This window comes from Ornithodoros turicata, chromosome 3, assembly GCF_037126465.1.
Source record: "Ornithodoros turicata isolate Travis chromosome 3, ASM3712646v1, whole genome shotgun sequence".
Taxonomy (NCBI): domain Eukaryota; kingdom Metazoa; phylum Arthropoda; class Arachnida; order Ixodida; family Argasidae; genus Ornithodoros; species Ornithodoros turicata.
In genome coordinates, this window is record NC_088203.1 from 18,321,155 (window position 1) to 18,337,427 (window position 16,273).

Sequence of the window (16,273 nt, forward strand, 5' to 3'; positions counted from 1 at the left end):
TACCCTGGGAACTTGCGCCTTTGAAGAAAAAAAAAAAAAAAAAAGAGAATCAGCGTAAACGAAAATTGAACTAAGGGGTGTAGGCACTTGTCATCAAATGCTGTGCTCTGTACTGTTGGGGACATGGTTAGATGAAATCGCCTCTCGGTACTTCGCCGTCCCATATTACGTCTGCTGCGCTTGAAAGTGTTGTGCTATCGTATTTGAAGGTGGATCATGCGCTCCACATGTTTATTACTCGAAAGAAATAGTCTTGGAAAACGTGGAGATTTGAAATGAGATAAAGCACGGAGTGCTGATTTTAGACAGCCGTGTCCCCTACAGTACAGTGTAGGACACTGTAGTACAGTACAGTGCAGAAGTTTGCTGCGTAAAATACATTTTCTTGTGCCATATCTGAAACGTTGCTCGTTATCTTTGTTATTTGAAGCATCGAATCCATCGCATTGTAACAGAACATCACGCGCAGCAAAAGATCGCGATTTCAAAGCGCACGCCAAACGAAACCGAAACGTGTACGATGTGTCACGAAATCTTATCTATGTCATTAAACAAAGTACGTGCGAAGTATTTCTTAAAGTACCCTACATCTTTGCGGGGCAGGCGTTCCCGGGCGAACTCGCCTTGATTGTCGTTGAAGCCAGAGTTTATAAACTTTTGCTTTGCTGCAAATGAGCGAAATTTCGAACCGGAAGTTGGAAGACCCAGTATGCGTAGCGTAACTTCTCATCTTGAAAACCACGTGCGCCCCGGGTAACAGATTGGTTTTTGTTTTTCTTCGTTGTTGCATGTAAGCTTGCCAGTGCTTAACATTCTGTTCCTTTCATATTTTTGAGTGATTTTTGTTTCTTACGTACCGTCTAAGTTATTGGATTGGCATTGGCGCTGCCGCTGTTCTAGCATGCCTTTTTCTCCTGGTAAACGTTTCAATGTTGTAATGACTGACGCTTGCGATCGCGCACTATGAGATACAGAGCGATACTGCATAACAGGCTCCTAGCCGATCATCATCCCGAATTATATCGCCCTCTCAGCCTGATTTGTTGAAAACGGGAGGTGACACTTTTCCTTTTTCTTTCTTTTTGTGGCACTCATTTGGTTACGTTAAATGTCACAAAACATGCACGCGGCACAGCTCCCTCCGGAAGTCGGCCCATACTAACCCCTGTCTCCCGCTCCTTCCTACTGTCCTCTCTGCAGCTGTCCACATCTGCACGCCGCTGATAGCCACAGTTGCTTCGCGGCGCTAACACGGGATCAGAAAAAAATGTACACCCGGTGCTTTCCACATATCAGGAGTGGTAATCTCTGATAACCACTAATAAACCGACACCTCACCCCATTGCGGACATACATCGCGTCATCACCCATGAGAACGCCACGATTTCGACGCCGCACTTGCTTTATCGTCAGCGAAGTGTATGCTGCAACAAAAGATTTGGAAGGCAGACGACAGCGAAACAAAAGACAAGCAGACGACATGATGTCAGCACCATCCAAGTTGTCTTCTGCTTCTTCGGGAAGGCCTCCTTTCTCTTCGTTCCCGCCCTCCGCAACAGAGTTTCTTGACGCTGCAGACGATGGCGTGAAAAGCTCGGGTGGATTTCTCCACGTTGAAGTCGGGAGATTGCGTGCAGACTGTGTGCGCGACGTCGCTTGGCGTTTTCTTATCGCTGCCGCTTAGCACTCCTTGTTTACGCTCGAGCTGTCGCTCGGGGATTTTGGGAGTCACTGGAAAACTTTTGCTGCCGATAACGTCACAAGTTTCTGTGTGCGGTGTGTGGAAACAGAAAGCGAGACCGGAAAAAGGGGGATGTGCCTGTTTATGTGGATTTTTTTATTTTTTATTGTGTTGTTGCGCGTTTGTTGTGCAGGCTAATCGTATATGTAGGTGGTGTGTTGTTTTCTTCGTCGACTTGACGTACCGTGGTTGGAAACAAGGTCAAAAGAGTGTTTGGGGGGAAGTAGAAGCACGGCGGAAATCTTCGAATTGTAGTTCACACCCCCCGTGAGCATCGTCTACCTCTGACATCCATGGACCGCCAGAGCAGAACGAATAACACGATCCTTGCCATCCATCATCTCGAATAACGTCGTTCTCTCTCCGGATTTGTTGGAAACTGGACGGGTACACCTTCTTGTGACACTTACGTAATCATGTTGATTGTTACAAAATGGCGTACGTCCCCAAGCTTTCCACAAATGAGAAGTCATAACGGTAACATCCTGCGCGGCGGCTGGCCTCCATCGTGTTAAGAGCTGAGGTATTCTCTTAGCAGTGTGGTTCCGACAGTGTGTTTTAGGGCAGTGCCAAGGATAACCGTTTCAAACGCATAAGCCTGCCATCCGGGCCATCATGGCAGTAGCTTCCGTTCTGTGAAATGGACGTGACTTATTACGCAAGGATTGCGTTGAATCAACTCGGTACCTCCATGGGGCTACCTTACGACTGTCTGGGACTCAATGAGACTATAAACTTTCGGATCCCTTCATGCAAAAATTTAATTTGGTCTATGCATGCACGAATAAAAAAAAAGAAAAGAAAAACTCGGCGTAACGACGACGATTGCCTGGGATCGAAGGTTGTCCGATTTTTTACCCTGTACTTTGCCATTTATAAGCAACAGGCAGGTCACACAAGCATGCATGAAAGCAACGAAACGCAATAAACATTCCGAAACCGAATGGACCACTCGGCCCCCTTGTACACATCAAAGTAAAGATGCGCCCTCTTTACTTCATGCTTTTCGAAAGCGAACACCGAAATACTTACAGTCAGGAAAGAAAACGCCTTTGCTATTCTTTATTCTTTCGCCGACGGTCAAAGATTGACCGACCGTGTCCCCAGAACAACGTAATCCGTCAAACCCCTGTAAACACGGCATTCTGCAACACTGAACAACTTGTCGACAGGGCCCCTTCTGAGCCACACAAAATAAACACAACGAAAGGCGGTCACAAAACCCATGCGGTCAATCGCGTTCAGAAGAAGGGGTAGGCTTAACCGATTCTTTCTTCCGAGTCAAACATGTCGTCTGCTTTCGTTCTTTTTCTTTTTCAAAGCCACAGGACGAACACAAGGAAACAGATGCTGCGAAATATAGACATCGCCGGTACGCTTTAAAAGCATAACAGGTGGCGGTAGGAGGCGGGTACGTTTGAGTGAAAACACAATAGATGTCGCCCGTTTCCGTCTGCACAGAAATTGTCGTCATCAAGTTTGTTCATGGCGTGCTGAGCGTGGATCCGCCCATCCGGTTGTACGAGAGGAAAAAGGCAGAAAATACCGACTCTTTTTCTGTGTTTGTCGCTGGCTTTGGGGTGAAGGTGACGACCCTGTGAGTGGATGTACATGTAAAAAAAGAAAAACACAGCTATTGCAGCGCCCTCTCTTTAACATTGACAATTAGTAGGCGTGACAGAGCTGAGTAGGCCACTTGGTGTCGCTTGTATAAAAGTTGCCTGACGCTGAGGTTGTCAGCGTGAGTTCATTGCAAGTGAACTTTGTTGTCGCCTGCTTTGGGGTTTCGAGAGTACAATCGCCAACTAACGAACGTGATAGTTGGAAGGAATGGCCACGTGGGGATGGCTTGGCAATAGAAGTGACATATTTTTCGGGAGAGGAGAATTACGCGAAATGGAGGGCGTTTTCCGAGGGGTGACGCTGAATGGGCTGCAAATTCTTGTACCGTAGTGCGGTCTGAAAGTGAACTCATGATCCGTGAATGGCGCTTTTCGCTTCGACATGGCGCTTCCATATGCTGAACCTGAATTGCAGTTGTGTTGTAGCACAATCCTCTGGCGTCCAAGTGGCGCAATGACCGCAAATTAATTTCGAGAGAAGAACGTTTCTCTCTTTGGGAACTTTGCAGAAGACAGTGGGAAACGCTAAGCCCTCGTGCCGGCCAGTTCCTGTGGCTTCGTGATGGCCTTCCACGGCAGCGCTGGGAGGTGACCAGCATTCGAATTCCCGCACTGATTGGGACCAGAGTGCTTTTATTGGGATTTTCCTGGGACGCTGGGAAGAAAATGTCGGCGTAGTTCCATGTGAAGTCGGCCCAGCACGCAGGATCCCTTCGAGCAACATGGAGCCATACCGACGGACACATCACTCGGTAATAGCATGCCACCAACCAGCTAAGTTTGCTGCTGCAAAGTTTTTATACTGACCAAGACGTCCCTAAATCTACCAGCCGTCCCATTTAACATTCCCTGCTAACTCTGTTCCAGTAATTTTTTTCTGGTGCAGAGTGTGCCTGACTTGTGTCCAGCGCAGAGTGTGCCTTCGATGCCTCTGATACATTCGTGAACCCCGCAACCACAATTCAAATACAACCAGCGCACACACCAGGAGCGGGGATGGTAGCCCTTTATCCAATAGCGGAATCTGTTTCCCTTCTCGATATTTGCGGCACATCTCCAATTCAACAGGAGGCAGGAGATTTATCTGCCGCGTTTGGAGGGAAAACGAATCAGACAGGAGGCTTTATCGCTTCCCCCTTTTCCCGCATTGTTCGGGAGGAAGCCGCGCGATGGCTCCAGTGCATCTGTCAGCGCTGAGCTGATGCCACGTGACAGGGCCACTTCCGGTCACTTTGGTCACTGGCTGTTTCTCAGGGACGATGTCCAGAGTATGAGAGCCCTGACAGTTTGATAACGTCATCTCTGTGGGTGTATGTTGCGAGGGCGAGATATTTACGCTTGATATGTATGTGGTCACTGGACTTCTGTGATCAGCGTAGTTGGTAAATGCATTCACGCATGAAAGCACCAGGCGTGATCAGCAAAGTTTTGATCGCACGCTCGCGTGTTCACATTGTGTTTGAACATGCAGGAAACGCAGATAAACCCAGAGCATTTTGAAAGTTGGACAGTTGGCAAATAGTAATCGTGTGCAACGAGAGTGCAGAGCCTTCTGGTTATTTGTTTGAAGGTCGCACCAGCAGTTCACCGAGTTAGACACGCCACAACTACCTCGATAGGGCATACACAGATGTTGAACCGAAAGGTAATGTCCCGAGGTAATTCGTTCTTTTTCTTTGGGGGGGGGGGGGGAGGGGCATGATAATGTGGAGAGCATGCAGAAGTTTTCGGTAACCACTTGCTAGAAGCCAACTCTGCTCTTCGTCGTCTTACCCTTCTCTAGAAAGGTGAAGACACTGATGATCCAGAGAGATTTGTGTTGTGTCTCTGACAAAGCAGTAGAGCTCGTTCGTGTCTTCCACTATACATACGTATGCGAAACTATTCGAAAATGTCGTAAAAAGATGAGGTCTTCTGGAGCGGTGTCTTTTCTCTATGTCTGTCCCCCAATCACTGTGGCGTACTTCGATATATTGCTGAATGTCTAGAGCATACTTTTTTAGAGTCCATACATTATTTGGTTATCTGTAATGAATTCAGCTCCTGGGACGGCAACTGTCCAAAGTCACTGTCTCCTTCTTCTTTCATCATGTTCAACATCACATTAACTGCGTGCCACAAACAGTCGAAAATGAAAGGTGCAACTTCACCTCATAACACAGTGGGGACTGACCGCCACAGAGCGTGACCTTGTTCTGTTATTCCTGATTTGTTCAAAGTGGGAGGAGTACGCCTTTTTCTGGCAGTTTTGGATATACGTAAATTGCCACAAAAACGTGTATGACGCGATGTCTCATGTCGCGATGTCATATCTTTTCAGGGTGCATATGAATGCAGTAGAAAGCAAAATGCAGATCTCGCTCGTCTTGAGCAGTGGACTACTCTATCAAATCACTATCACGTTCTGTTTCGTTGTTCGCTGCTTTGGTAACGCACCATAACGATTTGGTTACTTCTTTTTTCTGTTGTTGTTTCGCATATACGTTGCTTGACGTACCAACGGTTGCCTGCACCACCAATACTTAGCATCTCCGCGATAAACAACTACGAGAGCTAACGTACATCATCATGAAACGCCGCCGTCCTTCTAACATCCCAGTAAGTTTATAGTAAAGTGGAGAGATTACGCGAGTCCCTCTCGAAAAATACGCCCTTGCATATCGCCCAGTCGCAACTCCGCTAAATGTGGCTCCAACATGGCTGACGACTCGGCGATAACGACAGTTTTGACAAGCTCTCATCTGTTTTTGAGGGGAAGCTCACTGGGCGGCTTCGGCTGGCCGTACGTTTGAAATATGGCGGCCGTCAGTATACACTGGAGTCCTTAAAACTACGCCGCCGCTGCCTTAACTGCTCGTTTCCTCGACAGCCTTAAATCATCTTCCGCCCTCGTTATAAGGCTCTTATCTGAGGACGTATGACGGCCGGCACGCCATGTTGCGACCGCGTCCCGCTCAAGTCATTTGCCCGGTGGGAGCCAGAGTTCTTCTGTTTGGGGCCACCCATTTGTAATAATGGCGTAAACGGTCCAGATAGAGACGTCGTTGACCCGTCGCGGTTGAAGCTTTACGTTCGTCCTTCCAGTACAACCGCCGTGGATAAGCATTGATATATATGTCTGAGAAATGTACGAGCGGAGGACGCCGTCTTTGGTGGTACATGATGAAGAAATGCAGAAGTGCACGCAGTGCAGCAGATGTGGACTGACACCAACAGCGTTCACTATAGCAACTGGCTTATTGGGGACAGGGAGAAAGATTGACCAGGGAAAGTGGGGTCCGCTTCTGCAACTAGTGATTAGGTTATGTTCTGCAGCTAGGTTAGTCATCGTTGTTCTGAGCCGTAGCTTTACGGGGTCAACCACCTTGTAGCTCCGTCCGTAGCTTTGTAGGGTACTTGACACTCCCCGATCGCCAGTCTATGTAGAGTTACCACATTGGAAACACGTTTCGCGCTACGCTGTAAGAAGCAGCCATATTTTTGTCCCAGTTATCCAGTTGTTCTTTAACACTATATGTCGTTCGTCTCGTTTATTCATTTTCCAAGTAAACCTGCACGTTCTGCATCTTCCTGCACTTCTGTCTCAGTGGTATACTCTTGCAGTCCCACAAGAAAGACAAGACAAATGTGTCTGAAGACGCATTTGAATTCGATGCCTGTTCTGCAGACCATACAACATGATTGTTCAAATATGTGTTTGTGTCCAATGTCAGGTATATTGTAGCCTACATGCCATATGTGCTTTATTTTCGAATGCGTGTGTCGCCCGAAGTTAATGAAATTCCGCAGCAATAATTTCGCAGCAGTGAGACGACAAGTTGAAGAATGAAGCCATTCCTCGTCCTGTCATGTCAGACATTGATAGCATTGTCAAACACACTAATCAACGACCAAAGCCTAAAGGACTTTGCTGTCAAGGACTAAAACTGCGTCCTACCTTTAACTCAGAACCAAACTGTGCCCTTCATGCCGGCTCTTAAAACGGACTTCGCCGTAATATTTCGCAGTGTCCACGAGCACTAGCCATGAACGAAACGTGTACTGTTCGTTTCTTTCTTTCTTTCTTTTTATTTCTCCATATTACAATTGACAATTGATAGTGCACATGAAACCTTCTCAAACACGCAAGCGAAAATATTCTGCATAACCTTATGTGTGTCCGTTAGAAAAGCCAAAGCAAAGCCCGCCCCATGCTTCCTCCAGAACTGTCATAACGTCTGTGACTCCATTTCTGGCGACGCGGCTGTCGCTGACACGGTCGCATTTTTATCTGCGCTCTATTGAAGCGAATCGCGGAGTACCTTTTTGGTTCCTTTTCTCCTCCCCTCATTCAAGAAGACGGCAGAAATGAATAAGTGATACAGAATAAGCACAGTGACATATTCCATTTCAGTGGCCCTCCTGTGACAGTTGCTATTGTGATCCTGTACTGGGAGGTTAGACAGTCAGACATCGCTATACGCGGAACAAAAGAGGCTTCCCTCGTTGCATGAATTCGCTGCTGCGATGAATTATTCTCTGCGGGCAGTTTTGTAAAAAAAGGTGTAATTGTGGATCGCGTGGTGACAATTACGTTTAATGTGAACAGCTCGAAAAGGTGAGCTAAGAAGAACAGCCCTCGACCTACGTTGAACCGGTCTCTTTTAATCTACCACTCTTACCTGGGCTGTAGTTCACGCTACGGACCACGGATTCTCTGAACTGCCATTACGGACTAAACGCGGTGTCTTCACAACCCTACCGAATTCATGCCATTACAATCCACGTGCCTCACACTGCTTTGTCCCGAAGTATTGTTCCCCTATGTGAAGCCGAAGTATCGTAAAATTAATCTTTTGTTTTGAGAAGTATGACGTCATAGAGCGCACTATCGGTAATACGTCTGGCAACATTATTCCCGAAAGTCAATTTCCGACTGCTCACCTCAGCTGATGGAGGACAGCCGACGTTTGGTTGAAGAGCGGAGACGCTTGCGCCGTTACAATGGGAGACTCTCCCTGATTCAAACGACGTCAACAACTATGGCATTATCTACTCTTGGAGATCCCGAAACTATGGAGTTTTGCGGATTCTTTGAAGAATTCGTGGCAGCGCGTAATGTTCACTGACGTAATTCATATATCACGTGCTGATCATTTGAGCTAGGTTGATTTATAATGCAAAATAAAATAAATACATACTTTTATTTTTCGTCTGTATAGTGTCACTTCGAAACAAAACTTCACAGGCTCGGTTTGCTTTGCTGTAATGAAAATAAAATGGAGAATGGGGCGCTGATGGAGAGACCCGCCTACTCCAGTTCGATTAAATATCCAGCAGAGTAAATGAAATAATAGTTAATAAATAAATAAATAATGAAAAGGAAATAGCAGTCCTGGGGCATATACGTCACACGTTTGTTACAGTGAAATCACACACATCCACGAGCTTAATGTCAGCCTGCAGGACTTAGAATTGTTGGTCGGTGACCTTCACTGCATCAAGAGGGCGGCTGTCCAAGCGAGCTAAGGTGGCCTGGAGCTGCAGCTAATGCTACTGGTGTCGTCGACTGTCCTCAATCACACGCACAGTGTCCTGCATATGCAGCAGTTTTGAGAATCAATCTTCCTAAGCCTCTGTCGCAGTCACCCGCTACAGGGCACGTTTAAGCGAAGCCGATGAAACAACGTAGCAACCTTCCTCAGAAACGATGGCAGTGGACTCTGGGTCAACCTGATAGAGAAGGGAGGACCAAGCCTCTTCGGAGAACCATTGTTGCTTAGCCAATTGACGACACAGAAGAGCCAATTTGCACATTGCGTTAGATTTGCTGTAAAACAATCCAATTGGGAGTTGCAACACTTTGAACCCGGGCCGTCCGATTGGTGGTCCTCGGTTGAGGTTGTGGTCCAGGTTGTCATCCTTTTAAGGAGGTGTCGGAGCTCGAAGAGAGGAAGAAAAACACTTGCCAAGGGTCTGAGACCCGTGTGAATTTTACCTCCAGCCCGGAGAGTTGTGTAGCAGTATGTTGTAACGTTTGTGTTGTACATAAGTGTAAATAAACCTCGTCGTTGTTGAGCCCCATGTCCGTCAGACGACTTTATGGAAATTAGTTCCCGATCATCGGACGTCAGAACGAACCGACCTTCCAGCTAGAGAAGCAAGTGGAGGAAGAAATTTTGCTCATGGCATAATCCTAGAGTACATCAAGACATCCAGAGAACGTCCCCCTGTTGAAAAAACCAGTATCACTGGGCAGACCGGAAACCAGTCTACAGTGCCAAACCGGATTATTGACCCAGTATAGTCACTGGCTATACTGGTACCAGTCTCCATACTGGTAGACTGGCCAGCTCACTGGCAGACTGGCTTTACCGGTACCAGTCTCCACACTGGTAAACTGGTCAGATCACTGGCAGACTGGGGCTTACTGGTAGGCCCTGCTCAACAGCATGTTTTGACGTTCGCCTTTGTATAAATTTGACATTCACAACCTAGTAATGTTACATAGTTTCTTTATTTATGGTACTGTTTTCCTCCGCTTTCCATAGCGGGCGACATCAGCAAAAAAATCACTTAGCGTTTTTCGGACAGTTCTCATGCGCACATCTTTCGGCACCTCGGTGGGGTGGCTGTCGATGTACTTTGAGCGGCCATCTGGTAAAGAAAAAGCAAGGTATTCATGCATAAAGGTGTCCTCTGTGGAAGCGGTCATTAGAAGGGCATTACATTCTGCATCTGACCTAATCTCAAGTGATACAAAAGATAGCTTACTTGTTACGGCCTCCAGCTTTTCAGGGGTTGCCTGGTACTTCAAGCCAGCGGTCACTCCCGGCCTGCGACATGGTTTGCCAGTCATGCTTCTTGTAGTCATTTCCTCTGGCGTCCAGAGGTGGCGTGCCAGGTCTTTGACAAGCTTTATGTCTGTTGTTCCCTGCTGAATGTACGTGAATTTATCCACGGGGATAAAATAGTAATTGCCAAGGTGAACCTGAAATACAGTGAAGTTTGCTTGAATCAAACACTGGTTAAGTATAATTTCATCCATAATTACTACGATACCCAGCATAACCTACTTTACCCTACTTTAGTCAAATTACCCCTTAAGTCAAGAAAATCTCTTCGGACACTGAGTGTTTATGAGGGCTACGTTCCAGAACAGACCCCAGAGTAGCTATTCTCCGCGTTCCAGAACCTACTCTATGACGTCACGACCTGTTCCAAAAGTGGGTAGCCTCCTCGAGAGTAGCTACTCGGAGTCAACTGGCTTTACTCCCTATCAGACGGGGGTAGGTAGGACTAGTGACGTCAAAGCTGTCGTCTGCTTTTGCTGGAGCTTGTCTCGGCTGCATCATGGAGGACGTCCTGAAATTCCATTGCGGATTTTCTGACTTGATGTTTTCTACAGAGCACCATGCACGGAACCATATGTACCACACACATCAGCTCGCTGTATGTGAAGATGGAAAGCTGGTTCTACGCGTTTTTGAGCTAGCTGCGGACCAGAACAGTGCTACCGTTCCTCAAATTGTGCGGTATGAATACCCCAAATTAATGGCGTGAGTGCTTTACGAACACACGCAGATGACCCCATACTGAATTCAACACAGTCATGAAAGCGAAACAGCGGCCAGCAGATCTGATGTCCTGGGGCCAAAACGTCACTGTCGTCATGTTGAGAATCGTACTCACGCCCATACCAGCACCTACCCAAGGGTTCCCCTACCCCCATGTTCACGTGGTACAACCATGTCACGCGACTGCTCTACTCTGGAGTTAGTTTTGGAACGTAGGCGAGAATTTTGCTGAATATGCATATGGTCTTGTAATGCATCCTCATACACCTCTGCTAATATGATAGTGTTGTGTTTAATGTGAAAATGAGGATGAAATAAAGATCAACGCAACCACAAAGGCTACCAACCAGCCCACAAAGCCGTCATAGTGTGACACAACACATGACAACATAGTCTTATTGCTTATCTCTGCTGTTCTATTGATCCCTGCGTTGTAATGTATGGTCTCGTAACAGTTAACTGAAACTCCATGCAGCACACATTCTTTCTGAGCTGAGAGAACAAATGTTTTCGTTTTCTATGTTTCTGTTTAGTGCAGTCGTAACTCTTGGCTCGTGTACACCGTGTGTTGCCGAAAGAGATGGCAGTAAAGTTAGGTGAGAGCAGAAAATTGCCAATGCTTGGTATGGCATACCTCAGCCCCTGCAATACTTATTCCAATAATTTTGCGGTTACTGAAAGGCCAACGTTTCCCCTAAATCCACCTGCAAAAATACGTTGCACTATTTTAGTAGGGTGAACGCAGCGAATTTTTCTCTGTGCCCAGGTCTCGCTGTTGCGGCCTTCACTCCGACTGCACTTTCGAGTGGCACGCCATCGCGCGTTTCCCATTTCACAGGGCCTTCGATCTCCCGCCGATGACACTTAGTTGTGGACATGTCCACGTCGGCATTCTTATTTAAGTGCATCCCTTTTATATGCCGTTGCGAGACCAACAGATGGCGTATGCCTATTATGCCGCAGCAACTGAGGGCGGAATACTGACTCGCGATATGTAGCCGAGTATAACAACAACTTTTGCAGCAGTTTTGTTAATACTGCACAGGGTGTGTGCTTAAAAAAATTCTGTACTGGGAAGTGCTACCAAGTGGCTCATTGCTGGAGGTGCCGTCTTTATTACAGCCGCAATAAGAAGTAACAAAAAACTGCCCGGCTACATTGCATAGGTAACATATGCATCCCCTGAGCCCCTTCATTATTTGGTCACTTAGACAGGATTTGGTCAATAAAGAGGAAGGTTGCGCCACGCCAGACAAGGCGAACCCTTGTCGTGAGAACGCGTCGTTCATTCTTTTTTATTAATATATGTCACAAATAGATGTCACGATAATTTCCATCGCAGAAAGGCGTGATACCTATGCAATGTGTTACTTCTTTTTGCGGCTGTAATAAAGACGGCACCTCCAGCAGTCAGCCACTCGCAGCGCTTCCCAAATTTAAATTTAATTAAAAAATTCACACCTTGTGCAGCATTGACAAAACTGTTTCAAAAGTTGTTGCTATACTCAGCTACATAACGTCAGTCAGTAGTCCACTCTCAGTCACTGTGGTATAATAGACAGACGCCATCAGTTGGTCTCGCAACGGCATATAACAGGGTTGCACGTAAATAAGAATGCCGACGTGGACGTGTCCACAACTAAGTGTCATCGTCGGGAATCAATGCAACATCAGAGAGACCGAAGGCCCTGTGAAATGGGAAACGCACGAAGGTGTGCCATAGAAATAGAAGCGGACCGAGAAATATTGACATGATACGTTGCAGTGATCCGTGCCCCTCTGTTGGTGAAGGCAGGAAGCAGGCACAGGCAGCTTACACGGGTACTCATGATATCGCAGGTTCAAAATTAATTTTTGGAATCCACAGTACAATGCGAAATGCAATCAGTGAGACTCATACATGCCAGTTTGTTCAGCAATTATAAATGGCACATGACAGAAAAATACATATGGCAAGTGATTTTGGCACACAGGAGCAGCTACAGCAAAACAATTACGGTTAACATGGTGACTTGGTATCGACAGACCATGGTATATCCCTCATGGAGAAGGTAGTCACATCTTGGGTACTTTATCGCCTCTCTCTAACAAGGCTAGTTTGAACTTTTTGCATAAAGTGCATAATTATTAGTTTCAGGGTTTAACCGGATTCTTCCGCCAATTCAAGGTGTCCTTTTTACGGTGAAACCCGATTTTTACCCGTCAAATTGCCCTCACTGAGATATCTGTCGGAATGCACACTAACTTGTTTGGCAGCAATTACATAACCATTTGTACCGAACCAGTAGAGCTAGCTTTTGAGTAGCTGAGACCAATTTCTCCCCGAATTGAGCATTTAACGTATTGGAAGTTTTTCCACTCGATTTCGCATGAATTTAGAGCACATGTTTATTTACGAGATTTCTTCAAAACTTCTTCGAGATATTTTCAACACTTCAGGATATTATTGATACAATTCCTGGCGTAAAGTAACGGCCCTAATGTCTTGTATCTCTCACATGCGGACTCCTCTGTCTTGTGAACTAAAGCGTTGGTCCCACGAACGTCGGTACTAGGGAGGTTTCACTGCCTCTACAACATGATGAGCAAACAAGATTCAAAAAAACCTTACTGTCAACAACAGAACGCAATGTGTGTGATGGCATGTAGGGAGGCATGACAACCGGTGCAGGTTTTGAAATGAACCAGGGCACAATATAAGTGATGGAATGCGTGGTGTGCACTTGTCCTTCCTTTGCATACCTGAAATTGGCTGATTTTGTTGTGTAGTAATATAAATAGATAAAATATATTTAAGTACCAAATAACAGTGTCGACCGACAAGCCTCTTCCACCAAAGGTGCTCTCCCTACAAAGAAGAAACATGTTGTTTAAGAAATGATTATCTAACAAACATACAGTACTAATAATCAAGCCGCACTAAAGAACAAAAAAGAGAACACACCGTATACATGGACTTCTAAGTCTACTTTTTTTTGTAGTCTTGTGCGGAAGTTTCCTCTTGCTCCAGGATTTCCGGCCAAACAGTTTGAGTGACATGCTCGTTCCCTGTGCGGCATCTTTCTGTTCAACCTCTGCAAGGCAAACACCCAAGTGTAAATAAGGGCACGAAAAATACAGAGATGAGGTGGCTGCCCTCGGCCTCATTAAGTCCCTAATAATGACTTTTATCTAACAATAAATGCACTGCTGTAACCATAAGGGATACATGTTACAGCAATGAATGTATATTGTACTCACCAATTTTGTCCAGCAATGATAGTGTCGTGCACCTGTTGTTCCCTTGAACTTCGCTGCTTCATCAGGGTTGTAACCCATCCATCCATCGAGCAGCCTCTGTGGTGCAAGATTTTCATCAGATATGGTACATCCAGACTCTGAAGCGTCCTGTGGTGTCCTTCTGGTGTATTCCTAGATGTGTGTTTGACAATTTCATCACGTAATATGCAAATATTGTTCTTAATGGGAACTCATATTAACACTCATAATTAAAATGTTACAGACATTGAATAGTTGCTCACCTTATTTGCCGAAGTATGCTTTCACATATACCGTGAAGTGATGTGCTGCAAATGCTGCAGCGCCTTTTCTTGTGTGTGCTTGACATGAGACACCAATTTCTGAAAGGAAATAGGGTCAGAGAGGGTTTCTCAAAAGTTGAGCTAGCTACTAAATCACTCTGTGCACTCATCAATTAAGAAAACATTAAAAAATGATTCTGGGTTGTTCGCAGTAATAGCATGATCTATATTTCAAAACGGAACAGTTTTATCTGTTCTCAGTGCAGCAACAATCAACAAACATCTGTTACCTGTCCAAGTGATGACTTAAATTTGTCAACATATGTAATTTCCAGCATAAAAAGGTCATTCATTCATTCTGACCTTCTTTAGCACTTGCTAAATGAGCAAAATTATTTTAGTGATTGATGGCTCTCAGCAGCCAAAGGCAGCGCGATAAAAATTGTCGATAAACCAACACATACGGTGGAAAATAACTATTCTGAGACTGGAACAGACTGCAAAGACACACTCAACAAAGCCTCAATGCTTTAGAACATGGATAGTTCAAAACATAGCAGGACACTACCAGGCTCTTGTTTTTTGATTGCTTGCAACTGCCCACCCATGATACACATCCAGATCTGTTGATCCTACAATGCAACACCATTTGTGCACTGACGGTGAAACGACACAACAACCGTAATCGACATAAACGTAATGAAGCGGAAAGATTACTTTCGAATTCCTGTTCATACATACACAACGAGAAACACAATATTCTTTTGCACAAATATCTATCACATTTATGCAGACAAAGCGCTGGAGGAACTGAATCCTGCACCTATACTGCGAAGATACACCCACTGCATTGAAGATATATATGGTAGAGCACGCAAAACACAAAAGACGAGAATACAACGCCTTAGTGTTAGTTTAACGTGAATAAGTAACACGAAACGAATAAATAATACATTACCGGCATGGTCCTGGTCCGGGCTGGTCCGGCAAGTTGTACGGCATGTAGTCACGGCACTGGCACAACAGCTTTTGCGTCGTCAGACGAATAGCGAACACATCAACAAACGTCACGCACGAGATGCAGTATATCTTGCCGATTAAACTCAACGATAACATACACATGAGTTGAACACAAGAAACCACGAGGAAGCCCGCTGAACGCTGCTTTGTGCTCTTTCTTCATGGTTGCTAGACGCTAGACGCAGCGGTTTGAAACCGAAACAAGCGACGGTTTGGTGACTTTATTGACTTTTGAATGAATTTTCCACACTGCTTGTTTTTATGTTATTAAGCCGACAAATTCCGTTGAATAACGAAATATCACGAATGCCTCGAGTTTCGATAATCCAGCAAGTGTTCTCGTTTTGTTTTTTTGTTTTTTAATTGAGCGACGGTGGTGATGATGGTGAAAGAGCTCGCTGTTGTCGACTTCACAGAAGTGGGCAACGTCACGACTGACGCCGTGGGGAATATGCATCCTGGGCCGCATTCTATGTGAACTGTGCCGACATAAAATCGGAGCGAAGAAATGAGCTGGCGTTGATAAACTGACGAATCCCAGATTCATCTGGGATTCGTCTGGATTCGTCTGGGATTCGTTTATCAACGCTGACGTCTCGACGTCAAAGATTCAGAAATCCACATAGCTTCCATATCAGGGCGACTTACTTGGATTGATTGCAATTAGCGCATAATTGATTAACCATGTAATATCATGTTTGAAGTAGCGCATTACCGGTAATGCGTTGCAAAAATGAGGCAGCGCGTAATTCATTATGTTTTTGAGACCCAAGTGTGCATACAGCATGTAATGTATAATGCCATTATATTCTT

At 45.6% G+C, this 16,273-nt stretch overlaps 1 protein-coding gene across 2 annotated transcripts; it reads right to left on the reverse strand.

The window, feature by feature from the left end:
* Positions 1-9,840: 9,840 nt before the first annotated feature.
* Positions 9,841-15,636, reverse strand: LOC135388247 (uncharacterized). 2 transcript variants are annotated; one of them, XM_064617665.1, is made up of 7 exons: positions 15,399-15,636; positions 14,441-14,539; positions 14,160-14,255; positions 13,864-13,993; positions 13,720-13,767; positions 10,117-10,333; positions 9,841-9,999 (listed from the first exon to the last, which is right to left on the reverse strand). In XM_064617665.1, exons 4-7 carry the CDS (start codon positions 13,870-13,872, stop codon positions 9,863-9,865), a joined length of 411 nt encoding a protein of 136 aa, XP_064473735.1. In that variant the 5' UTR covers positions 13,873-13,993; positions 14,160-14,255; positions 14,441-14,539; positions 15,399-15,636; the 3' UTR covers positions 9,841-9,862. The 2 variants fall into 2 exon arrangements, with proteins under 2 accessions (XP_064473735.1, XP_064473734.1); XM_064617664.1 differs by having other exon boundaries at positions 14,160-14,330; positions 15,399-15,634.
* Positions 15,637-16,273: the final 637 nt, after the last annotated feature.